The sequence below is a fragment of the Anabrus simplex genome, chromosome 1 (genome assembly GCF_040414725.1).
Source record: "Anabrus simplex isolate iqAnaSimp1 chromosome 1, ASM4041472v1, whole genome shotgun sequence".
NCBI classification, from domain to species: domain Eukaryota; kingdom Metazoa; phylum Arthropoda; class Insecta; order Orthoptera; family Tettigoniidae; genus Anabrus; species Anabrus simplex.
Genome location: NC_090265.1, coordinates 1540266437 through 1540293424, shown reverse-complemented (window position 1 = coordinate 1540293424; position 26988 = coordinate 1540266437). Strand labels below are relative to the sequence as shown.

At 39.7% G+C, this 26988-nt stretch overlaps 1 protein-coding gene across 8 annotated transcripts in view; it reads left to right on the top strand.

Annotated features, from left to right (window-relative positions):
* Positions 1-26988, top strand: part of LOC136858482 (early estrogen-induced gene 1 protein) — a 611382-nt gene that overhangs the window by 491221 nt on the left and 93173 nt on the right. For 7 of the 8 annotated variants that reach the window (XM_068225564.1, XM_067138054.2, XM_067138053.2 and 4 more), the window contains 3 exons: positions 1971-2161; positions 7941-8077; positions 17705-17951. In XM_068225564.1, coding sequence (XP_068081665.1) covers positions 1971-2161; positions 7941-8077; positions 17705-17951 — 575 coding nt within the window. The remainder of the gene's footprint in view (positions 1-1970; positions 2162-7940; positions 8078-17704; positions 17952-26988) is intronic. The other variant, XM_067138049.2, reaches the window with a different exon arrangement.

The following is a 26988-nucleotide window of genomic DNA, read 5'->3' as shown; positions in this document are numbered from 1 at the left end:
ATCGTAATTACCTTACAGGTCTTAATTATGTAGTTTATAAGACAGGCTGTTTTTCCATCTTCCTATGATCCGTCTTTTCTTTTTTGAAGAAGCCGGACTAAGTGGCTCAGGCGGTGTAAAGACGCTGGCTTTCTGAGCGCAAGATGGCAGGTTCGATCCTGGCCCAGTCCGTGGTATTTGAAGGTGCTGAAATAAATCAGCCCCGTGTCGATAGATATGCTGGCACGTAAAAGAACTGCGGGACAACATTCCGGCATCTCCCGCACCTCGGCGTCTCAGAAAACCGTAAAAGTAGCTATTGGGGGCGTAAAAACAGTAACGTTTTATTGAAGGAAGGCATAAAAGGCGAATGGGATCATCTCTGGCTTCTCCTCAAGGTTGCCGCGGTTCTCATCGTGACCAATGCATGTGGGATTTTTGAAATGAAAAGGCACTTCTTGTCGTTCGGATTCCAAATAAAAACTGGAGATCCCGTGGCTTTAATCACGATATCAAGTCAAAGCTGCCTCGGTGGGATAAAATAGCTATGGAGCTATTTAAGATTACTCGTTGAGCAGATGTTTGAAACCTCCCTGTCACAAATATTTTACGAGTCGTAGTGTCCGACTAATGATCCCAAATCCGCGGCTTCGATGCTATTTGATTTGGTCGATTTTTGAAGAACGGTCAAAAATCTTAGCACTCCGTCATTGTTGTTGGCATTTTTGTTGGTTTTTTTTTTGCTAGTGGCTTTACGCCGCACAGAGGCAGATAGGTCTTATGGCGACGATGGGAGTTGGAAGGAAGCGGCTGTGGCCTTAATTAAGGTACAGCCCCAGCATTTGCCTGGTGTGAAAATGGGAAACCACGGAAAACCATCTTCAGGGCTGCCGACAGTGGGATTCGAACCCACTATCTCCCGGATGCAAGTTCGCAGCCGCGCGCCTCTAACCGCACGGCCAACTCGCCCGGTTGTTGGCGTGTTAAACATTAACTCATCCATAGTATCCGTTTCAGTAGAAATCCGCTTTCGTTGCTAGATAACAACACAGTTGGAATGTCGAAATTGGTAGTCAGGCCACCTCGATGGCACCAATTCAGAAGGTCTGCACCTCGGTAGCTGAAGCCGTACATTTAACATTATTATTATTATTATTATTATTATTATTATTATCAACAGTAATGTAAAACTACTCATTTTAGTTTCTCTTTCTGAGTAAAGTTAACTTGTGCCCTCATACTACGGCGATGATGCTCTTTTCGGGCACACGCCCAATGGAGGTGAGTTGCATGTACTCTTTGACATTCTTAATTCTTAAAATTTCTGACAATACCGGGAATCGAACCCGGACATCCGATGATGGCAGCTAATAGTGCTAACCGTTACGCTACGTCGGACGTCTCTTTCTACTCAGTGTCCTCCTGAATTGAAAAAAAAAAAAAAAAAAAAAAATGGAACTCCTCTCCTACTTTATAGTCTGCTTTTGACTTCTACTTTTCATTGATGAATTTGAACATAATTCAGATACCTTAAAGGTCGGTTCAGTTAGTTAATTGACATCACTCATTGTTTATTACAAGAAACAATTTACATGTTATCTTCATTCTGATGATTAACCATTCACTCTCTTTTGTATCTAAATATATGGCTGCTATTTCTTGTATTTTGATTTAACATTGCATATATTTGATTTAGTTACTTTCCAATGTATGGATTGCTTTTATAGTATAGGAGTGAGTATGTAATTACAATATACCAAACCAATCAATCAATCAATCAATCAATCAATCAATCAATCAATCAATCAATCAATCAATCAATCAATCAATCAATCAATCAATCAATCAATCAATCACTACTGATCTGCATTTAGGGCAGTCGCCCAGGGGGCAGATTCCCTATTTGTTGTTTTCCTAGCCATCGTGGTATGTGACCTGTTTGCCTTTGAAAGCTAATTTGTTCAAATTTTCATATTAAAATTGTTTTGCAGGAACTGAAAGGTGGTCGCTCCTTCCAAAAACTTGGATTTACGGACTTGAACCTAGCTGAATTTGCAGGTTCGGGCCAGACAGTTCGACGGTGCCTGTTGGAGGGGTACAATACTCAGAATCGACAAGACAACTCTATGCTCCTTCTTTCCATTCATATGAATATGCTCTCTGGGGACATCCTTTTCAAAGTGTGAGTAGTTCCGTCCTGTTCCTTTCGTATTATTATGATGTACAGGAAACTGACTGATGCCTGGACTGTTTTGTTCATAATATGTAGTACTGTGATGTGAGGTATAGTAAAAACAGGGCGATGCCTGATTATGTTTGTTCATTTCATTTTACACTTCCCTTAGTTATGCTCCTCTTTCAGATTTTTGTTATTATTTAGCATTAAAAGAGCAAAGAATAGTTGATAGACATCAATGTTTCAAATGAGAATTCTACTTTCAGAAGTTGGGGTGATGTGAGAATGGGTTGCACTTTGCTAGTTTCTGATCTTAATCAGAATAAGCCTTGAAGTACAGAGATAAGTGTTTTATGGCTGTCTGCATGCATTGTGTTAGGAATACTAGTTAATCCTAATATTTTGTTCCTTGTATTATACAGACTCTGCAGTCTAGTCACATACTTAATGTAAGGCTTGAGCTGGAAGAATCATGGCTTACCATGAATTTCCAAAGTTGATTCATATGATAGAGCAAAGTTCTTTTGCAAGTATACAGTTTGCACCTACGAGATGTCTTGTCATGGAATTGACCTCTGAATACAATTAAAGAAATTAGAAGTGGAGACCAATTACACATCTAGTTTGTTCTCAGTGGGATATCTTTATTGCAAATGGCATGCAGGAAACATTGAAGAGTTGACTGAAACCTGCCGAGGCTTTAAGCCATACACAGTATGTTTAAATCCCTTGAAGATGAAGAATGGATGAAATTCTGGGATTTGTTATATTCAAAGCACAGTATGGTCTCGGTAAGATCCTTGGATCTCACTGTTCACCATAATCACAGCTGTTTGGTAGAAATTCATACAAACATATTTTGACAATAGGGTGTGTCAACTCATATTTATTGGAAGGTAGTAGATGCAATCAGAGTAGGACATGAAGATTTTTACTGTTAAATTGTTGTGCATTTCTAATTTAAAGAACCATGATGAATTATATTTTCCAGAAGTAAGGAGTTTTGAAAGCATATTTTTAAGAGTGAAAATGGTGTGTAACATTATGTAGACAGAAGTCAGGTTAAGTAAACAGGAACATGTTTACATACGTATGGGCAGAAGTTAAAAACTACCTGATGGTATTTGTCACGGAGGATGGCATGATATTATTGATGGTATTCAAGAACATGAAAGTGCTATCAGCATGGAGGATTTTCTTAATATTCTTATTAATAATAGTGCAGATATTAGAAGAAAAGTTGAGGTTGTTAGAGAAGTTGAAAGTAGTCACATGGTGCAATCATTTGTGGGAAAGGAAAATGGTAGTGAAACTGGGATAAAAGAGGATTTGGGATGAAAATAGCCTGGGTGGAAATACGAGCATTTACAGTTAGCATTCTAGATTTAGAATCAGACTGACAAGATTAATCTAGATTTTCTTTGAATTGAGAATATTGATTGAATCCTCATATGAAAGGAGTAACTTGTAGCAGAAGAGAGGGAAAGTAGGAGAAAGGGGATTTTTTCATGCTTCTTAGCATTACTCAACCAAACAGAAGGAAGCGCAGAAATGGTTTCATGTATTCAATTGTTCATACAACTTAGGTGTATTAAAAAGGAAATTTATCTTTGTCCATCATGTGTACAAAGTCAATGTACAGGGGTGGTAACATACGTAAGATATGTAAATTAAGACAGTATCAAGAGTCCTTAAAGAGAAAAAGATAGTTAGCCATAATAATAATAATAATAATAATAATAATAATAATAATAAAAGGATATCAATCACCTGGTCTATGTTTTGAGGATGAAGAGGGTAAACTAGGAATGAACAATAAGGAAAACTGTGAAATTCTCGCCAGATATTTCAAAAGATTACTGAATTGCGACGGTCCACAAGAAAGACTGGCAATTAAACGACCGCAGGTAACAATGCCAGATTCAAAGCCACCTGACGAACGTGAGGTATCCAAAATCATCCAGGAGCTAAAAAATAACAAGGCAGCAGGTGAAGACGGTGTTGTGGCAGAACTGCTCAAAATGGGAAGTGCAGAATTAATCTCATCATTGACCCATTTATTTAAAATTATTTGGGAAACGGAAAGAGTTCCAGAAGACTGGCTAACTGCTTTAATACATCCATTACACAAAAAAGGGAACAAGAAGGATGTCAATAATTATAGAGGAATTTCGCTGCTTTCGGTCCCATATAAAATGCTGTCTAAAGCCCTTCAAACCAGGGTTGAAGAAAGACTCGATGAAGAACTGGGCGAGTACCAAGCTGGATTCCGTAAAGGCAGATCATGCGCTGAGCAGATTTTTAATCTCAAGAACATCATAAAGTACAAGATGCTGGGACGAAGCAAATATGTTGTAGTCTTCGTGGATTTTAAGAAGGCCTACGATTCGGTAGATAGAGAGACGTTATTCGGAATACTGGAAGAATTTGGTGTGGACAGTAAAACAAGGAATATCATCAAACAGACACTTACCAACACCAAGTCAAAGGTCAAGTTCATGGGTGAAATATCGGAGTCCTTTGAAGTCAAGACTGGTGTGAGACAAGGGGATGGACTCTCACCAATTCCGTATTGGAAGAGGGGCAGTTGCTATACGGATAGACTGCCTGGCATATGCTGATGATATTGCAGTCTTTGCCAGTGACAGAGAAATAGCAAAGAAAAGAGTTGAACAACTCTATAGCATAGCAGAAATGACTGGACTGCAAATATCATACAGTAAGACTGAATTTATGACCAACATCAAAGAGGCTCCCCAAATGTTGAAAGAGGGGAAAGTCAAAAGAGTAAAGAGCTTCAAGTATCTTGGAAAAATAGTTCAAGAGAATGGATCAGAGAAGCTAGCTCTGATAGAACGAGCGAGAAAAATGGAAACAGGGTATCAGCTCACTAGAGGCACCTACAACAAGAATGCTTTGTCATATAGAGCCAAATTAAGACATCTGGACACAGTCATCAGACCTGAATGCCTATACACAACAGAAACATTGGACATGATTGGAAAGGGGGATCTAGAGAACATCAGAAAGAAAGAGAGGAAAATGCTCCGGAAGATCTTGGGCCTGAAAATGAAAGGTGGGGAGAGGAGACTTAGACCCAACAAAGAACTATACCAGAAGACAGAGGAAGTCGTCATATTGATGAAAAAGCGAAGGCTTCAATTTTATGGACATCTTCAGGGAATGGACACCAACCGACTGACAAAAAGGATTTTCAGCTTCTTCAGCCTAAGGAAGACGGAACCAAAATGGTTTCGGGAAGTAAGGACCGACCTGGCAAGGATAGGAGTAGAAAAAGAGGACGTACTGGACAGAAACAAATTTAGACAAAAAGTGAAGGAGTTCAAGGGTTTCCAGGAGACTGGGGAAGAACTTGTAAAGAAGACGAAGACGAAGAAGAAGAAGAAGAAGAAGAAGAGAACCTACACAGAAGAACAGAAGAAAGAAGTCAGTGCAAGGATGAAGAAGTACTGGCAGAATGTGAAGTCAGGACTGGTGAAAAATAACGTAAAGACTGTAAAACGTGGTCCATAGATGGCTGGAACGATGATGATGATAATAATAATAATAATTATAATTATAATAATCTGTTAAGAGAGTTTATTAAAACAGAGTTGTCCAGTCCATCCACCCATTCTACTGGACTGATTGCTTAATTCTTTCTTTACTCTTCAGAATTACCTGCCAATGAATCGTCAAGCATTTATGGGTCTTTTAGTTCAATCAACTATGTGAGTATGCTCGTGCTCAATCATGTAATCATTTTATCCAAATGAGGGCAACCTGAAGAAATTCATCGTAGGTACTTGACTGGAGTATAGCCCTCTCATTTGATTTGAAACTGCGTCTTGAAGAAACCTGCAAAACTGAGTTGCCAGATTTTTTTTATAGCAAGAATGACCAGTTCTGTCCTAAGTTTGAAGTCTTCAGGAGTATTTAAAGTACTTTTTTATGAAATCTACTGTACTGGTATTAAAGGACACATTTACAAGCTGTATGTGTTCGGTAATGTTGATTGTATCATCTTCAAGCCAAATTCTTCAAGTGGAAGTAAAATGACAACCAAGCTGTAAGGCTGAAAATGAAAATCCACAGGCTGTTTCCAGTCATTCGCCCGGGTCAGGAGTGGAATGAATGAAGCCCCCATCAAGCGGCGAGGATAGGAATTGTGCTGGCTGCCGAAGCCTGTCACACTCATCTGGGGCAATATTAGTGACTGACAGATGAAATGAAATTATGCCCGCTTGTGTTGTTGGAATGAAAGATGACAGGGAAAACCGGAGAACCTGGAGAGAAACCTGTCCTGCCTCTGCTTTGTCCAGCACAAATCTCACATGGAGTGACCGGGATTTGAACCATGGAATCCAGCGGTGAGAGGCCACCGCACTGCTGCCTATGCCATGGAGGCTCAAGCTGTAAGGCATCTTCAAGATATATTCTTCAGGTGGAAGTAAAATGACAAACAAGCTGTAAGGTAATCTGCTGTTCTATTGGAACTTGAAGAATGAGAAAGATTTCCTGTTTGCAGAAGACTATTTAGGCTTCTTTATTAAATACCCACAGTGAAAGAATTGGGTTTCTATTAAAGTTATTATCCAATTGACACATTAGTTCATTTAATTCAGTGAGAAGTGTGCTTTTATTTAATGTTTATTTTTTATAATCTGTAAATTTGATATTTTCTTTATATTTCTTTCTTAATTAACCCATTTGGATTAGGTAAGGCCTACTATCAGAATTGGGTTTTGAATCATTAGATATGACATGAGATATGAAAATGAAAACCTACAACTTGTTTTCCAGTCATTAACCGGGTCAGGGATTGAATGAATGAAGCCCCACGTTGTGGTGAGGTTAGGAATTGTGCCGGCTGCTGAAGCCTGTCTCACTTCTCCGGGGCAATATTAGTGATTGACAGATGAAATGAAATTATGCTGGCTTGTGTTGTTGGAATGAAAGATGACAGGGAAAACCGGAGTACCCGGAGAGAAACCTGGCCTGCCTCCGCTTTGTCCAGCACAAATCTCACATGGAGTGACCAGGATTTGAACCATGGAACCCAGGGGTGAGAGGCCGATGCACTGCCGCCTGAGCCACGGAGGCTTTGACATGAGATGTATTAACTTTAATTGTAACCATTTTTCTTTCATTTTGAATGTGTATTTAACAGTAAGTTTATCTTTGTGTCATCCAACAATTTTTTTATATTTTTGTACGGTCACATCATTATCTGTTGACTATTGGTAATGATATGAAACTTCTTAGCAAATAAAAAGTTCACTTTCCTGACAGCGTTAACTGTCTTAACATCAGCTATATCAATAGCAACATGCTACTGAATACCCATCTTGCTGAATAAGTTTAGTGTAATCTTACAAACCACTTGACATTAGAATCTTCTCTGATACGGCACAGATTACAAAACACAATATTTAAAAATGTAATGTATTTTCTCTTATTTAAAAAAAATCAATAATTTAAAATGACTTAAATTCTTTTTGCAGGTTTCAGCTATAAAGGAGCTCGCATATCATAACATAACCCGATATTGGTTTTATTTGAAATGGAATGGTCTAAATGCCCGACAAAGTAACAAATATTTATTTCTGGAGCCTTAGGACTTTTATAATCTGTTGTGCTAAACTGTAATGTCTCGGTGTCACCTGTTTTATGACTACTTTTGCCCTTTGTTATAGTTATGATGATATGACGTTTCATTGCTATAGGAATATTGCTCACTGTTCCTTTTTTTTTTTACTGAATGTATTGCAACTGTGTGTTTCAGTCCTTCACCCTCTCTGAAGCACAAGCCCGTTGTGCCACCGGATGAGGGCTTCTCTAGTGGCTCCATCGCTAGCTCAATTACAAGTGGTAGCTCAGGTGGTAGCTTGCCTAAGAAACGACCTCAGCTCTTCACGTCAGGTTAGTCACTATTTCTCTGTTCTTATTCCATACTTCCACCACCAAACACCCCCTCCACCTTCCCCTGACACACAGACATGCACACATTTATTCTTGGCCTTCATTTGCAGCTGAACACAGCCCATGTTGCGCCTAGACTATGTCAGTCACCAGCTTCTTTGAAAGACAAATTCCTTTTGCATTTTGTACTCTCATTACATTGATAAATGTTAGCATACACAGAATATTAATTTTATTTCATAATGATTTCTAACCTGTAGTGTAAGAGTTGTAATGACTGGCTGCCGAGGACAGTCAACTCATTCATTTTGCACTTCTTGAAGACACTTTCGATGCATGGCAAGCATGGTAAAAGAAGTATGAGAGATTCACATTTATAAGTCTTACATTATATGGAATAGTTTATTGTGGTGGCTAAATGAGGAAGCGTATCAACACTATCATCGAAGTGGTGGAATTGCTCCAGAGCCAGGCAAGCCTTTCAGGGACGACAAAATCGTTGCGGTGTTTTTTGGTTGGGAAAATTCTCAAGAAGTATCAAAGGCTAATCGAAGCTTGTGAGTTGAGAAATGGAAACTCATAGATGGCACTGTAGTTGATAGCAACACTCAAGTAAGGTTAGTTATCACAATAAAATAGATTGCACAAAGCACTCAAATGTTTTGTTATTGTCAAAAATCTGGATGTTTGATGTCAGATTGCCATTCATTGAAGAAAAGTCAACAAAACGAGCCAGACAGTGCTGAATCAGCCAAATCATCGGATGGGGTAGAAGGTAAACAGACCTACGTGTCATGCAAGATAAAGGATCAACAGAGTACCATGCGGCTAAAGGAGGGTCCATTGATTCTTCTGCAACAAGTCACATGACTAGCAACTGAGAATTTTTCTCAAGTATCCTTGACGACAAAATCTACTATTTATCTTTATAACAGTTCATCATCGCAGGCAAATGGAATGGGAGAAGGACTGCTGTATTGTAAATTCATCGTTACAGGCAAATGGAGTGGGAGAAGGACTGCTGTATTGTAAATTCTCAGATGGAAAAGTTCAGGATACATGATTGCAAGACGTTTTGTATATACCGCAACTGAATGACTGTTTGATTTCTATGAAACAGATGTCAGAACAAGGTAATTATGTAATCTTTGAGAAGAATTCGTGCTCAGTCCAGATACTTGTATCTCAAAAAGGAAAGATGTTGCAGACGTGAAAATTGGTATTTGGAATCTCCTTTAAAAATAAAGAAACGCGTATTCTTTTGTCACGGCTGACTTGATGCATCGTTCTAGCTAGCTCCTTCCCGGCCTTGACAGTCGGGTCCACAGACTGTAATCGGAGTAGTTTCATAGCTCGACGTGTGGCGCTGGCGGCCTAAGTTTTTGCGGTAGAAATGCCTGCTCCTCTATGGAAAATATATTGACTTTCATTGCCGATTTATCATAATTTAGAGATATGGAGAATGTCATATAGGTTAATACTATTAAAATGACTAATCCTCAAGACTACTTTCATTGATATTCCCCAAAATAATATCGTGAAATGAAACTGTGGAGAGGTGGTGTAGTCCAGCTGACGTTCTGATATTGACTTTGATTGCCGATTTATCTTAATTAAGAGTAATGAAGGAGTATGTTACATTGACTAATACTGTTAAAAATGATTAATCCTAAAGGCTATCTTCGTTGATACTTGCCAAAATAACGTCGTGAAATGAAACTGCGGAGGGATAGAGTAGTCCAACTGACGTTCCTTAACTGTGAGAAATAATAGTAATTACTTTTATTATTCATAGCATTTAGATACATAGCAGAACTTAACACAATACTTCTGTCTTCTAATGTTAATCTTGAGATTAAAAGTTGTTGTTCAATTAGAGTTTTAAAATTCTTCAAGTGCTGCTGTCAGGAAGTCTATTTTTTTCTACTTAAATATTCAATATATGGATAATACAAATATTTTGACTCAAACATGTTTAAATTTTAATGTCAATATATATAGTTTCAGATTACATTACATTCATGTCTTGCACTAGAATTTTCAATAAAAATTCGGTGAGAGAAAATTATTTTGAGTAAATACTCTGCAAACTGGTCATTGCACAGGTAACACTTATCTTCATACGTTGGACTTACTGTCATAACAGTAATGGTTCCTACTTGTCAGTGTTTACATGTTAAAGTTCGGTTTATATTGGAAAATATGTATTGTGTTGCTGTCATGTGGCAAATATGACTCCACCTGAAGGATTATTCAATGGAAGAAAATTTAGGGGTAATAAATAATCTGAAAATAGAAATGGTAAACAAAGTTGAAAGTGCTAATTCAAGGGTGGTTGTAGGGAGCTATAATACAAACTGAGGTGTTTCAAGTCACCCTTGTGCTTGTAATGTTATTTCTGCTTCAGGCATATCTCCACTTTATGCTAGAGTTTCTGCAGTGAAACTGACATTTGAAAATGAATATTTAAGTAAATCTCAACAATATCAATTCATCAGATTATTGTTTCATAGATTTCAACGTAGTGTTCTCAGTTTTATGTCAGTTTGTTAATTGTAGTGGGAGGCAATAAATGATTTCTGAAAAATGCCAAAACTTTGAAGTGATTTCCTGAAATGAAGGCTAGAGACAACAGAAGAAGCAGAAATTATGTTAGGGACAAAGTTAACGTGAGAAATTGCTTTGAGCCACTCAGTTTTGTCCTGGTCTACAGGGAATTTGTGAAATGATAGTGCCCCTTTCCTCTTTTTCCTGTGCCCCTTTCCTCTTTTTCCTGTTCGAAGTACAAGAAGGCATACAGTAATACATGTTCCAGTATTTTCAAAAACAGTTAAAGAAAAATAAATCACTACACTCATCGTTTGCTGTAACTCGATCCCAGTATATATAACTTCTTCCTGCATACATTGAGCAGTTCAACTCAGTTTATGGATGTGTTTGCGATGACTAAACAGACCAATCCTGGCATAAAATGTATGCCCACACAAATCACACTGGATGGATGCAGGAGGGCAGGGTTGTAATTGACGGAGTTTTCTTGCTTGTTGCTTGATGTCTGCAGCGTTCTCTTTCAAACAAATTGACAGTGGTGGTTTAGTGTTCCGCCACAGTGAACAGTCCACAGCACATTCTTCCCATATCTGTATATTTATACCAGTTGTCTTCCTGATATGTTTCAGCTGGTCCTTAAAACGCTTAAGAGGGGCTCCATGAGGTCTACTGCCGGAGCAAAGTTCACCATAAAGAATTTGGCGGGGAAGCCTGGTATCACCCATGCAGTGAACATGGCCTAACCATCTCAGTTGATGAGCGATGATTGTTGCCTCACTTGCCATTTAGCTGCACTTTGTTGAGAACTGCTGTGTTGGTCACATAGTCTTCCCACTTAATATCCAAGATGTATCTCATTTTCTGTTGGTAGAAGCGCTCAAGTTTTTTGATATCAGGGCGATAGTGTCCAAGTTTCACAGCCATACAATAGCATGGAAATGACAACAGCTGTGTACACCATGAGTTTGGTATGCAGTTTTAAGTTATTATTCATGAAGACTGTGCGTTAACCATCCGAATGCTGCATGAGCAGCCCCAATTCTTTTGTCAACATCTTGTTTGCAGGTACACCGTTTAGACAAGGTGCTTGCAAGGTATGAAAAGTTATCAACCTGTTCCAGTGTTGTGTTTAAGATGGAGATACTGAACTCGGGAAGAGTTAATCCTGAGGCAGGTTGTGCAAGTACCTTAGTTTTTTTGCATTAATGGCAAGACCAAAGCGATCACATGCAGTTTTAAAGCAGTTGATCTGACTGTTGTAGTTCTGCAGGTGTTACACTACACAATATATATATATATATATATATATATAAAGAATTAGCGCATAAATTAGAATTCTTATTTAGGATGAAGTTACGACGAGAAATCGCTTTGAGGCACTCATTACATTTGTTCTTGTTGGCGGAATATTTCTGTTCGAAGTACAAAAAAGGCGCACAACAATATCACATATTCCAAGATTTGTAAACACAATTTAAAAAATCAACTCACCACACTACACAATAAAAAAATTAACTAATTAGCGCATAACTATCAACTCTCAATTACAAGCCAACGGACACCTCATTGTGCACACATTACCAACACTTACAATAGTAAAACAGTATAAATGAAACTGGAAATGCAGTAATTTGCGGTATAGAGCTTCCTGTCTGTCGGTGACTTAGGAGGCCAGTGCTCCAGCGGCATTATGTTGAAACTTTCCAATTATAGCATTATGCTGGGTCTCGCAAGCAATTGTCAAGGCCAGTATAAGGAGCGCAAGGAGGGATCCAGTCGGCTGTGCTTTTGTTTTCAGAAAATCCACTTAAGGGGGGTGAAATAATTGAAAAATTAGTTGAATTATTTGTATGGGGATACTTATATCTAAAGCAACTGAAGATGTTCCTGACTTCAAAATTGGAATGTGGAATCTCTTTTGAAAATAGAGAAAAATGGCTTATTTCGTTTTTGGAAAATTAACTTGGGGTGAAAATAAGTACAGAAGGAGTTGAATTCTGTTTATGAGGGTACTTATATTTCAAAAGCTGAAGATGTTACAGAGGTGAAAGTTTGTATTTTGAATCTCCTTTAAAAATAAGGAAACACGTAATTTTTGTTCTCGGAAAGTCTACGTAGGGGGGAAAGGAGGTTGAAAGAAGTGAGGAAGAAATTAAAGTCTTTTTATGAAGATACTTAAATCTCAAAACCTGAAGATGTGACAGACGTGATAGTTGGTATTTGGAATCTCCTTTATAAAGAAACTTGGATTTTTTTTTTTTTTTTTGGAAAATCTACTTAGGTGGGGATGGTGGTGGGGGAAGGACTGATATGGGGTTGAATATTTTTTATGGGGATATTTATTTCTCAAAAACTGAAGATGTTACAGACGTGAAAATAGGTACTTGGTCTCGTAAATTACGTTTCTTTTTTTTTTTCCCTAACTTGAGATAAGACTGCTTCTCACATGTACAGTTCTAGGTGGCATGGTCATTTTATCCCCAAAAGTCAATACCACAAACATAGTTTACAAAGAGTTTTTGGGGTAAACGAAACTCAATTTTTTTGGTGAGTTTTTATACCCTAGGGTTTTTCAGATAATGTCTTAGTATAGTACCAAGGTACGATTACTTTTATCAAATTACGAAATCCATGCCACCGAAGGCATGGGTAACTGCTAGTACTTAATATATACAGATAAAGATAACGGGTTTAATCATTGAAATGGAAGGCAAAACTTACCTTTTATCATCCGTGTGTCACAGATGTATTAATCAGTTTGAAAGAAGGTTAAAGACAGTTCACATTGTCACCTAACTGACAAGGAAGAGGTCATTATCATGGCATTATATAATTCTCCAGTTGTTTTTATCAATTCCGGCAAAATGTTTCGATTGTTGAGCTTGAATTGCACCAGCAACATTTGAAAAAGGAAAACACTGTACAGTGTTGCAAAAACGCATCACTGGGCATATATGGGTTATCAGAAGTATGAGGTGAGAAAGTATATAATTATATATGATGAGGAACACGTGGCTGTTAGTTAGCAGTGACGATCTGACGGAGCGAAGCCTAGCACACCTATCCCCCCGCTAGGCCCTGTATCTATGGGACGTTCAGCAGTATGCCGCGGGAAGTGCAGTGAAGGGAGAGGGACGCAGAGCCTGGGCTGCAAAATCAGTTTCCGGTGCCTTGCTCTCAGAAATATGTGCAGTGTTTTTTCTTATTGCTTTCAAGTTTTGTAAATGGAACAGTGTGCCAGATGTTTACATTATAATGTGCTTTAGACTTCCATTGTTCCCATTTGAGGTTTGATCTTCACCGTTAGCCTTGGTAACCCTCAGTATACGCCACTGATATTTACACCATGCAGATTAGGGAGATCTGGTAGCCCATTGGCTTAAAACTGCCAGCTCTTCACTATAACAATCAAATACCATAAAAACATAAACTGTATAACCATAATAACAGAGTGGGATTACCATTGAAAAAATCATTTGGTGTCTACAATGGTCACTTGACCCTAAACTTCCAGTCATAACTTGAATGGAGCCGAGTGAGTTGGCCATGCATTTTGGGACACATAGCTGTGAAGTTACATTTAGGAGATGGTAGGTTCGAATCCCATTGTCAGCAGCCCTGGAGATGGTTTTTCATGGTTTCCCAGTTTCACGCCAGACAAATACTCAGGCTGTACCTTAATTAAGGCCATGGCTGCTACTTTCCCAGTCCTGCCCTTTCCCATCCTTGCATCGCTGAAAACCTTCTGTTAGTGCAATGTTAAAACCACTAGCAAAAATAAAAAATAAGAACATTAAAATGATTGAGTTTTCTATGACTAAACAAATGTGTTACTTTGCCTTAGCCATCTGAAATGCCTGGACTTTTTACACCCTCAAAGAATCTTATAATGCTATGATGCTGATAACTTTTGTGTTTTTTTATTAAAGCCTATTTAAATTGCCCAAGATTATTGTTACCTACCAGCAGAACATCTCCCACTGGCTTTATTTTCTTGTAGATTAGCTACACAATGAATGACAGGACTATTGCTGTCAGGATGTGTGATCTTTTAGTTTTCAAAAATTTCTTTACCATCCATTGTAAAAGTAATGGCTATGAAATGGAGTTTATTACATTACTCACATAATACTAAATATAGTGATAATTATCTCATATGCTTGGAAATAAGTTCGTTAGGACCGTGGCTATTATTTGTATATCCAGCTCCCTCTAAAAGATTCCATAAATCGGAAACTTCAAGCAAACAAACCCGTATGGTTCAACAACCCCGAAGGGCCATGGCCTGTCAAGCGTCCACTGCTCAGCCCAAAAGTCTGCAGATTATAAGGTGTCATTTGGTCAGCACGATGAATCCTCCCAGCCATTGTTCTTGGCTTGCTAGACCGGGGCTCCCATCACATCGTCAGATAGTTCCTCAATTGTAATCACGTAGGCCGAGTAAACCTTGAACCTGCCCTCAGATCCAGATCCAGATAAAAATTTCTGATTTCCAGGGCTACAGGTAAGAGGCAGGCATACTACACCTACACCGTGGGGCCGGCTAGAATCTCTAAGTAGAAATTAGGAATTCTGTACCATTTCTTTTGTATCACTTGAAAATAGTTTTGAAAACAGTATCTTTATAAATACACATTATATAAACAGGAAGGCACAGTAGGATAAACACATTGACAGGTCAATGTGGGAAGAGGGAGCAATAAAAACGTGCATGTGTCCTGTGTGCCTATTCCTTTACCACCTGTATTCATCTTTATCTGTTCTTCCCTCTTTCTGTATTTATCTGGCTTTCTTCTTATCCTACACTTCCTGTGACAAGACTGAAGATCTGTCAAGATGGCCTCTCAATGAGTGTTGATGAAACTGGGAAGCAGAAACGAGCTCATCAGGGGCTGAGAAGATGTGGTTGTAGAAGAACTCAGATTGTTGAGGAGAGAAGCTGTCTGTGTGAAGCTGAAAGTGTATGGAGATGTGGAAATTGTCCTTGTGCGTTATCATTTGTGCCCTTGTCTCCTCTTTCTATTGCTCCTTCTTCCCATTCTGATTTGTCCTTTGTATTTGTCTTATTATGTGTTCCTTTTCATGTTCCTATCTCTATACGACTGAGTTGATGCTTGTTTCTTTCCAGTACTTAAATACACATTTTATTGTACGAGGCGTGTTTTTTAAGTAAGGTCCGTTTGAAAATAAATACACAATGAAAGGTTATTTCAAAAAAGTAATTTTATTTTCAGAAAGTACATACTTCACTCTATTTTTCGACATAATTGCCAGGTTTGTTCAAACACTTATCATACCTCATAACCAATTTTAAAATACCCTCTTCATAGAAATTTGCCGCCTGCTCCGATAACTAAGAGTTCACTGCCGTTTTTACATCGTCATCATTGTAATGGTTGCCACTGAGGTGATGTTTGAGGTGGAGGAACAGGTGATAATTGCTCGGCGTAAGATGAGGACTGTAGGGTGGGTGGTCTAAAACTTCCCAGCCAAAACTGTCCAATAAATCGCGGGTCTGACCTGCAGTGTGAGGTCTTGCATTGTCATGGAGAAGGACAATTCCCTTTGTCAGCATGCCATGTCTTTTGTTTTGAATTGCTCTGCGTAGCTTTCTCAGGGTTTGGCAGTATGCTTCTGCATTGATAATGGTTCCTCGTTGCATGAAGTCGACCAACGAAACACCATGCCTATCCCAAAACACCGACGCCATGATTTTGCGCTGGGGCAGAGTCTGTTTGGCCTTCACCTTTACAGGCGAGTGTGTGTGTGTCTCCATTCCATGCTCTGTTGCTTCGATTCGGGCGTGATATGCAAAACCCATGTTTTGTCTCCAGTTACGATCTGACTCGAGAAGCAGTCACCTTCTTCGTCATAATGAGTCAAGAACTTTATTGCACACTCAAATCTTTGGTTTTTGTAGTCCTCTGTTAGGAGTTTCGGGACCCAACGGGAGCACAGTTTCATAAACTTTAGGTGTTCAGAAACTATGTTGTAAAGCACTGATCTTAACACGTCAGGAAATTCGTTTGAGAGACCTGTTATTGTGAAGCTCCTGTTCTCACAAATCTTCGCTTCAACTGAAGCCACCAAATCGTCTGTAATCAAAGAAGGGCGACCGGAGCGGTCCTCATCATGGACGTTGTCATGGCCATCTTTGAATTGTCGTACCCACTACGCACTTTGCTTTCGCTCATAACAGTATCACTGTACACTTCGCAAATCTGTCGATGAATTTCTGCAGCAGACAGGTTCCTTGCTGACAAAAACCATATCATTGACTGAACCTCACATGTGGCAGGCGAGTTGATGGTCTTAAACATTTTGAAAGCACAGAACAGAACCGTACAGGTTAGCTACAGAGCTGAAACTGAGCACAGTTGTTCCCGAGGCATGCCGGTACACGACACACGTGCTCGTTGCGATATGCGCGCGAACTACTAGTGTCTACAACAAAACAGACCTTTCTTAAAAAAAAACATGCTTCGTATTATGAAGGTATGGCAAACATTATAGGGAATTGCTCAGTGACAAAATATTCTGACTGCCTATTTTTGCATATATGCTTCTTTAGAAGACTTTGCTAACCATGATGATTGTTAATGTTTCACCCTGGTTTGTCTCCTGAAATTATTTCCATGTATGGGATAAGTAACATAATCTACTATCATCACCATTTTATTGCATTGTGTATAAAATATATACCATGTAAATTGCAAATAACTCTTGCTCCTTTAGTTGAAATACACTGTAAATTGGTAAATCACTGTATGAATTTTGTTCTCCTCATTATAAATTCAGAATGCTGTAAAAAATGAGGATTCTTTTTCTGTGAAAGTAGACTTAACATCTTTCTTCTTTTGAAGCAGTGAATAAATTAATGAAGGTGGCTGTCTACCATCCAAGTACTGACAGTGTAATTTTTATTCTTTCTTTCTGTTTTTTAAAAGTAAAGCTAAATAATTTTAAGCAGATTATAATATTTTAAAATAAAAACTTTCAGCACTTAAAAAATGACTAACAGCACAATCCCTCTTCAAAAATTGGGTGTAAACATAACAATCACACTCATGGCTCTAGCGGCGGAAGGACGATTGAAACGATGGTGCGGCTCGGTTTCCACAGAGCTGGTGACGGGTACAACAGCAGTTGCCGATCCACAGGAGCCAGCGGAACCAACTGCAGAGCAGGATGAAAGCCACGAACCTGGGCATTCTCGGAATTCCTCTAACACCAGCCAGATGAGCAAGGCGTCTGGTTACAGCTCGCTGAACAGTCAGTCCCAGCACAGCAGGCAGAGCAGTTCTGGTGACTCTGGCCATATCAGGTGAGCTGGATTAGAAGTTATTCATTTATTCATTTTGGTCCTCCAAATCCCTTACGTTCATCTTGCCACTAACATTCACGAAATTTTATTATTGTATTTGTGGATCTTATTAATGGTTAGTTAAAGGGTGTGATGGGTGTATGCCTGATGTTTACAAATACTTATTTACGAATATAGTGTGGAGCAATATAGGTGCCATGAATAAAGTATTAATTGGAAAACACTGTTTGTTCCTTTTCTCAAGCAATCACATTGAACACTGGCGTATTTGTAATGTGTTAACTGCTGTATACTGAGCATTTTAGACATATTTTGAGGCTTTATAATGTTGCCACTTTTTGAGATAAGTGAATTTTTCTTGTTGTATCCGAAACTATAATTATGTCTCAGCACTGAGCTCATGTACTTCTTTGATTTTTGACATTGAAATATGGAAGGGAGACAAATATATTTATATATATATTTATCATGTTTCTGAGTTTTTTATTTTATATTTAGTTCAAATCATGTTTGTAATTTTTTTATTTTTTTTTCCATGTTTACATCTAACATTGTTAGTATTACTATGAGAAAAAAGATATTGAACTCCATTTTATTAGGGTTTCTATTGCATTATCGCTGAGAGAATCAAGACGCTGTAACGCCATTGTAGGAACTTTTCAAAAGCGTTCATATTCTGTCCAGCAGGGGTGAGAGCTCCCATCTAGCATCTGTATGCAGAACTGTAATGCTGTTATTCATGTTTACCAGAAGAGACACAAACTTATTTCCAGCACACAATGATTCATCAGTTAAGAAAACGAAGCCCAAGCACTGTTTGGGCACCATATATGCCAGTAAATTAGAGAGCCCGAGCAATGCTCAGTAGGGTTGGGCAGACCAGAACATTCACTTGTTCCGCAACATTAGGAACTTGAGGCGGAGTGCTTCGGTACAAAGTGCCGAGACACGGGACACAGGACACAGGACTGTAACTGCGTCCTAGAGAGAACTTCGAGAGGCAACAGAACATGCTCCGCTTCAGCTGGAATGTGCCTGAACCGAACGTGCTGTGCCAAGGCCGCACTAGATAGATTAGTTGGCCTTGGCTGTGTCTGCCTGTCGATACCGGCTGTGTGCCGCCCTGTGTTGGAGTGTCAACATTTTTTCATCCAGTTATATCTTTAATTCCAAAGCGATGACCCGTATTTTTCTTGGGCTTAAAAGTTTCCTTAAAGTCCGAATTAATTTTTAACATCAATCCCCGAGAAAGTGTTGAGGGAAATTTTCGAGATATTGAAGAAAGTAAATGGAAGTTGAGAGGGAAGGAATTCGAAGTGCAGAGAGCATTGGGACGCAGGCGAAGCAGCTAAAGCAGTGCAGCGCAGAGCAGATTTTTGTAATCCACACAAATCATTGCACCATCGCAAGTTGACAGACAGGGCAGGACAGAACAGAGAAGGCCGGTTCTGCACGTACTTCCGCCTACCACGCGATGTCTTCGAAACACAGTTTCCTGCGCACGTGTCACGCAGTTAAGAAATGGAGGAGAAAATTACCACAGCCATTCAGTCTCACCATGTTTTGTAGGTACTACGTGAATCATGTGGACTGCAATGCAGTATGTACGTATATATGTATGTATGTATGTATGTATGTATGTATGTATGTATGTATGTATGTATGTATGTTCATGAGAAAATGGCTGAACAGAATTTAATTAAAATCGGTATGTAAATTCGGGGAATAAGGCACTACAGTCCAGGCTATAAATCATTTTATTCACGCTGCGTAACAAGGTAGTTTAGAGAAAGGCCTAAAATGTAATCCACCGAGCAAGTGGCCGTGCGGTTAGGGTCGCGCATCTGTGAGCTTGCATTCGGGAGATAGAGGGTTCGAACCCCACTGTCGGCAGCCCTGAAGATGGTTTTCCGTGGTTTCCTATTTTCACACTAGGCAAATGCTGGGGCTGTACCTTAATTAAGGCCACGTCCGCTACCTTCCCAATCTTCCACCCTTCTTCCGTCGCCGAAAACCTTCGATATGTTAGTGCGACGTTAAACAAACAGCAAACAAAAGAATGTAATCCTCATATATCTATGAAACAATCCATGACTCAAGTTCTCGCAACATATAGAATTTAAGACAAAGATCTAATGCTGATTATGGAGAGCATCATCGCCGACTCCGTCGCCGTCATCCATCATCGCATTTATGTGAAGAGATAAATACGGAAAATAATTTATCATGTCTTGTCAAATATAAATGCAAACGCGTTCACAACAGATTGTCAATGTTGATTGATTTTAGTATCTTGTGTCTTGTGACAACTAGATGAAAATCTAGCAGTACATTTGTAAATACATATTTTTCCCTCTCCCCCGCTGTGATCCTATTAATGAATTTACCATGCAAGTTGGTCGTGCGGTTAGGATCGCCTTGCTATGAGCTTGCATTCGGGAGATAGGGGGTTCGAACCCCACTGTCGGCAACCGTGAAGATAGTTTTCCGTGGTTTCCCATTTTCACACCAGGCTAATGCTGGGGGGGCTGTACCTTAATTAAGGCCTCGGTCGCTTCCTTCCCATTTCTAGCCCTTTCCTATTCTATCGTAGCCATAAGACCTATCTGTGTCGGTGCGACGTAAAAAATATAAAAATAATCAGGAATTAATTTCTTTGCTTAGTCCATATGAACGCCGAACATCGGTAACATAGAAATATTGTTCAGTCTTGTAAACTGGCGAAGGTGGTTGTTTTTATTGCGATTGTCTTAAGCTGAATAACCGCGTTGCCATCAGCACAAGGGAAATTGTGAAGATGACTAACAAAATGAGGAAAATTGCGAATGCTTGAAGAAAAAGAAAAAAGAGCCTCTTTATACTGGATGCCCCAGTATCACAGAGTCAAAAGAAAACATGTTATTTCTGCAAACCGACGAGACCCTGCGTGGCAATGTGCGCTCACGTCCACTTCGCAATTTCGTAAGCTTCGCGGTGTTCTGCTCTGCGGCCAACTGCTTCTCAATGTGCGCCCGGCCTAACAGCAGGAAAGTACAACAACGTATTCATCCAGTTATATTTTTAATTCCAAAGCGACGACCCATATTTTTCTTGGGCTCAAAAATTTCCTTAAAGTCCAAATTAATGTTTAACGTCAGTCCCCGAGAAAGTGTTGAGGGAAATTTTCGAGATATTAATTACTCACTAATTACTCACAATACAGGCCAATACATTCAACTGGTGAAAATATTCTTGAATTGGTTACTTTTAAACACCTGCACTGCCATTGTAACCGTGTTATGAGTATTTTATATTGACCGGAAAAATCTTAACCTAATAGCAGCCTTTACCGTGATTATTGGGCGCGAATTTGTGTTCCGACTGTTCGTTCACGTTCCCTGCAGCTTTATGCTGGACCATGGCCATAACTACACACAGGCACACACCACACAGCACGTTCCGTACAGGCACACTCCCAGTTCCCACTGGCGCGGAGCATGTAATGTTGCCTCTCGAAGTTCTTTCTACACTGCGGAGTTGTAGTCCCGCGTCCCGTGCGCCCGCTGCACAGTTCAGCTAGTAGGCGAAGGGCAGTGCATAGCGGCGCTTCTGATGGGACAGCGAGTCAGTGTCTCCGGTTCGCTTGAGAATGTTTTGGAACAATTGACACTCGGTGTTCTGGAACAGCGGAACGTAACTGTGCACCGGCACCTTGTGCCGAAACAGGGACATAGTGCCCAACCCTAATGCTCAGGCACTGTGTTCAAGTGTTAACCTTTGACTGCTGTGCTCTGGCTTTATATCTTTAAATTTTATGAAACAGTTATTCTGTTCTGACATAGTGCGTGTGTATATACCCCTTAGTCCCATTTCATGATACAGGGTCGGAGATGAATTTTAGTTGAGGAGCTAATGAAGATTAAATGAATGACAGTGAATGAAATTGGGGAAGGAGATGGTTGAACTCGACTGTGGCCGATGAATAGTACTTGTCCCAGCAGTTGCCTAAAATTGTAAATGGGAAAACACAGAAAACCGTTCTTGGGACAGCTGGCACAATGGTGGGGTTCGAACCCATGCATCTTCTGAATGTAGAGCTCTGCTTCATATCCGTAGCACATTAACACGCACTACTTCACTCTTTAAATTCTGACTTTGTAATGTTCCATGTTCTCTTCTCAGCATACTTCATCAGCTAGTTTGCATTTGTAGCCCAATACCTTAAATATTTTGAAATCGTCCTCCACACAATCCTAAATATAGTACAGCTTTTCAGTGGGTGCACTTGATACATTAGTATGTCCAGTTGCATCGAGTGAGAATCAGAAATAAGACATGTGGGATGACCAATCAAAACAACTTATGCAGAGTATTTTAGCTTTTTTTTAACCAAGTGAATTCGCTGCATAGGTAGGGTCGCGCAGCTATGAGCTTCCATTTGGGAGATACTGGGTTCAAAACCCAACATTGGCAGCCCTGAAGATGGATTTCCTTGGTTTCACATTTTCACACCAGGCAGATGTGATGACTGTACCTTAAATAAGGCCATGGCTCCTACTCTCCCAGTCCTAGCCCTTTCCCGTCCCTCCTTTGCAGAAAACCTTGAGTATGTTAGTGCAATGTTAAACAAGCAGGAAAAAAAAAAATACATTTTGGATTAAAAAGGAGGGTTTATTTACTCATTCATCAAACAAAACTATGCGTTAAATGTAGAAAGTGACAAAGTGATTGAGGAATGTCGATCTTTAATCTGGTGGTCGATGTTGTACTCTCTGAAGTAAAATCTGTTAATGGCATTTATTGTATTATGTTAGAGATATACACTGACACGCCAGAAGTTATGGGATAGGGGTCTAGTATCAAGTAGGCCCTCCTAGTTTATTATTTCAACCATTATGGATTGATTTTAGTCCATAATGACTTAAATCTAATACGCCACTGGTACTCTGGTACTGATACTAATACTAACACTCACTGGTAATGTTCTATGTCTGCCTTGTCAATACTGTAAAAAGTTTTTTCTTCTTCTTTTGCTTCAGCGTTTGTCCCTCCTGCTGGCAGGGTCCACTATATGGATTCATTGTCTCAATTTAGTTCTGTCTTGGGCCATGTCAGGGTGAAGATTGGTGCTCTTCAGGTCTTTGTGAAGAGTATCGGCCCATCGCTGTTTAGGTTGTCCTTTTGGCCTCCTACCGGTGACTTCTAACATGTAATCCATCTTTGCTACAGTGTCGGAGTCTGCCCTTAGTACATGTCCAAACCATCGCAGACGACTCGTGCATTTTTTCTTGAATCGATGCAACGCCAATTCGTTCTTAGATGGATTCATTGGAAATGCGATCCAGTTTAGTAATGCCAGCTGCCACCTTAGCATCTTAGTCCCCATGACGTCAGTCAATGCTTTGTCTCAATCGTAGTCGGCCAACATTCGCAACCATACAGTGCAACAGGTTGGATGACAGTACAATAGATCTTTGATTTGATATTATCTTCATCCTCCGGTCGCAAGTGATGCCGGTTGTAGTTCTCTATTTCATCCAGGCTGATCCTTGCATTGACCTCTTCAACAAGTTGGCCATCATCAGTAATCGTGGAGACAAGCTACTTGAATCTTGTCACTCACAGCAGGTATTCACCATCTACATGAATGGTTCTGATTGCCTGTGGATCTGACGTCATATATTCAGTCTTCTTTTTATTTAGGCGCAGGCCGCATTGCGCCAGCTGATCGCTCCATTGTTGGGTTTGGCATTGCAGATCAATGTGGTTCTCAGAGGCCAACATGACATTCTCTGTGTAAAGAAGCGTCCATAGTAAAGAACGGTGCGGGTCTGCCGTTACAGTGTCCATCACTAAAATCAACAAGAGCGGAGACGGTGCTGAATCTAGGCTTTTCCTACCCCATTGTCGCCGTAAGACCTGTCTGTGTCAGTGCGACGTAAAGCAAATAGCAAAAAAAAAGAAAAGAACCTTGGTGAACGCCGGCGGTGATGGGAAAGTCACTGGATGCTCCTGCGGCAGCCTGAACATAGATCTATTGGTCTACATAAAGCAGCTGAACCCATCTGACAAGGTATTCTGGTATGCCGTGCTCTCGCAGTGCTAGCCATATGAGGTCATGTGGTCTGCGATCAAAGGCCTTCTCAAGGTCCAGGAAAGCTAGATGGATCGTCTTGTTCTTCTTGATGCATGGATTGCATCGGTTGTGCCACAATTCTTGAAACATCCAGCTTGGTTTATGGAAAGTTCAACAATCTCGCATATCCTTTTATCAGGAACCCGTTTGAATACCTTCATTGCATGACACAAAAGCCGGATCGGATGGTAATCAGCACATTCAGCTGGGCTCCCCTTCTTTTTGAAGATGGATACGGTGATCCTCTGTTGATAGTCACTCAGTGTTTGATCCTCTTTAATGATCTGTTAACCGTTTACTGCATCCCACTGTTGAGAGTATCAGAGTGCTGCTGGAGGATCGTCTGGACCAGTAGCTTTCTCTGGCTTTATTTCTTACAAAGCAGTTTTGACCTCTTTGATATCAATGTCTTTGACAGGTCCTTCTACGACAGCATTGACTGGGATTTGTGGATGGAGAAATTTCTCAGTTGAGATCTTCTGGAAGTAGCTCCCGTGCACTCTGTTGCCTTCTTCCAATCAACCACTAAATTTCCTGTTTATAGTTGAGGTCTTACAAGCACTGGATGTTTTGTGTTTTGTGATGCCTCTCTCTGGTGAGTTTACAAAGGAGAATCTGTACAATTCCCACTCGCCCGCATGCGTATCTAGTTTTGCATAAAGATCTGCAAAAACTGCTGTTTTTGTTGTAGCTATAAAAAGTGAATTAATCTATATTAATAAAATTCTGTACATGTTTTGGGAACCTCGCTTGTTCTCTTCATCAATGACCAAACATACCATCAGATAGTTTGTGGACTTAATACCTGACTCCTACATTTACTTTAAATAAGCTACAACTAAAATACAAGAAATGTCATCTACATAAAATATATTACTCAGAATAAGTTATAATTAAAATACAAAACTTGTCAACCAAATAAAATATTTAAAATGACATAAAAACCATAAAATATTTTTATAAGATAACCATATCTTTCTTTGTAAAATTCTAATGATGTCACTAAAAATCGAAGTGTGTGTCTGCAGTTTAAAATTCTTATTTCAGCTGAAACTTCCTCCGAATGGCTATCTCTTTCTGGTCGGGTGTGATTTAGGTTTCTGTATGTGATTTGGCTGCCTGTGTACATATCAAGTTCTGAATACATGTAGTTGACCTTGACTCATGATTGGATACCCTTTTTAGAAACATGCAAGCAAGTTTTTTAAAATTATTCCTGTGCCTGTGTGGCTATACCGGACAACGTATGAACAACAGCTGATCCGTAATTCCAAACAATAGCTGAAGTCGCTTAAGTGCGGCCAGTATCCAGTAATCGGGAGATAGTGGGTTCAAACCCCACTGTCGGCAGCCGTGGTTTCCCATTTTCACACCAGGCAAATGCTGGGGATGTACCTTAATTAAGGCCACGGCCGCTTCCTTCCAATTCCTAGGCCTTTTCTATCCCATTGTCGCCATAAGACTTATCTGTGTCGATGTGACTTAAAGCAAAAAAAAAAAAAAAAAAAAAAAAAAAAAAAAAAAAAAAAAAAAAAAAAAACAAAACCCAAATTCCAAACAAGTATGTTTTTACAAGTATGGTTTGTTTCTGAATTTTCAGTAATGCTCAATGATCAAACTATTCATGTCTTTGGAATAAAGTAAAAAGCCTATATTGTTAAACATTCCTTTTAAGTTTCTCTGTATGACATTTGTGGGATCCTTCTTGAATAATTTAAACTTCTCGCTTTTTAGGAAATCCTCTGTCTTCTCAATATGTTCTTGCTTATCCATTAAAACTACCTTATCACATTTATCTGCTTTAGTCACCGTTATATTATTGACTTCAGTTTTTTTCTTTCAGTTTTTTAATGTTATTAATTTTAAGTGCTTCTTTATGCTCATACTATATTATCTTAGAAAGTTTTTTTAGCAACTTCATGTTGAGTGAGCTAATGGGCAGGCAGCTGGAAGGGCCAAAGAAAAGGTCTCACTTAGCTGAATAGATGTAAGTGGGTACAGGTGCAGGGCATAGTAGTATAAAGAAAACCATACCAAGCACTTATTGCAGAGTAACTAACACTTGCAGGATGCACCTAACATGGTGTTGGAACACCAGTAGGATCGAGATGGGCAGTGATATCGTTGGGCATGGAGCCATATAGACATTGGATGTTCTCCTGAAAAAGATCCTGCCACAGCTGCAACTGACCCTCCTAATCTGCCATAGATGTCACTGGCTGAAGTTGCTGTCCAATCTGGTCCCAAATATTATTGATGGGCACGAGGTCTGGAGATCTGTGGAGAAATGGTATTCCATATCATGATGCCTCCTGTCAGGGCGATGTACCATTCTGCAATGAAGTGTGGGTCACTGCACTGATCAGGACATCTCCAGGCTTGAATTTGATGGTCCTCTGTATTCAGACAGAACTGTGTTTCGTCATTTAACACCACTCGTCGCCAGTCTACAAGTCGCCATTTTACCTGTTCCTGGCAAAAGTTCAAACATGTCCATCGATGCTCAGGTTGAAATGGTAGTCGTTGTAAGGGACGCCATGATGACAAATCCTGTTCTACTAGCCACGTGGATATGGTGCTGGTGTATGCAGGTGTATCCCCAGCCGTGCCCCTGGAGTGCTTACATCCCTTTGCACAATTAAATGATCCTCTCTACTGACGGTCCGTTAGGGTCGTTCTGAGCCTTTTTGACACGTACCTACCACACATTTCCACTGCGTCCAATACCTACACATACTATAGTCAGAATGGTTCAAGTGATGAGTGGTACACTGAAACATCCAACTTACCTCTCTGAGTCTGATCATGCAGCCTCTATCACACTTATCTAAATGGTCAAAGGCTTGTTGAATGTGCCATTAGGGCATGCTGCATGTTCCCTCAACTTAGCTCCATGCTGACACTGCTTACACTGCTACTAAC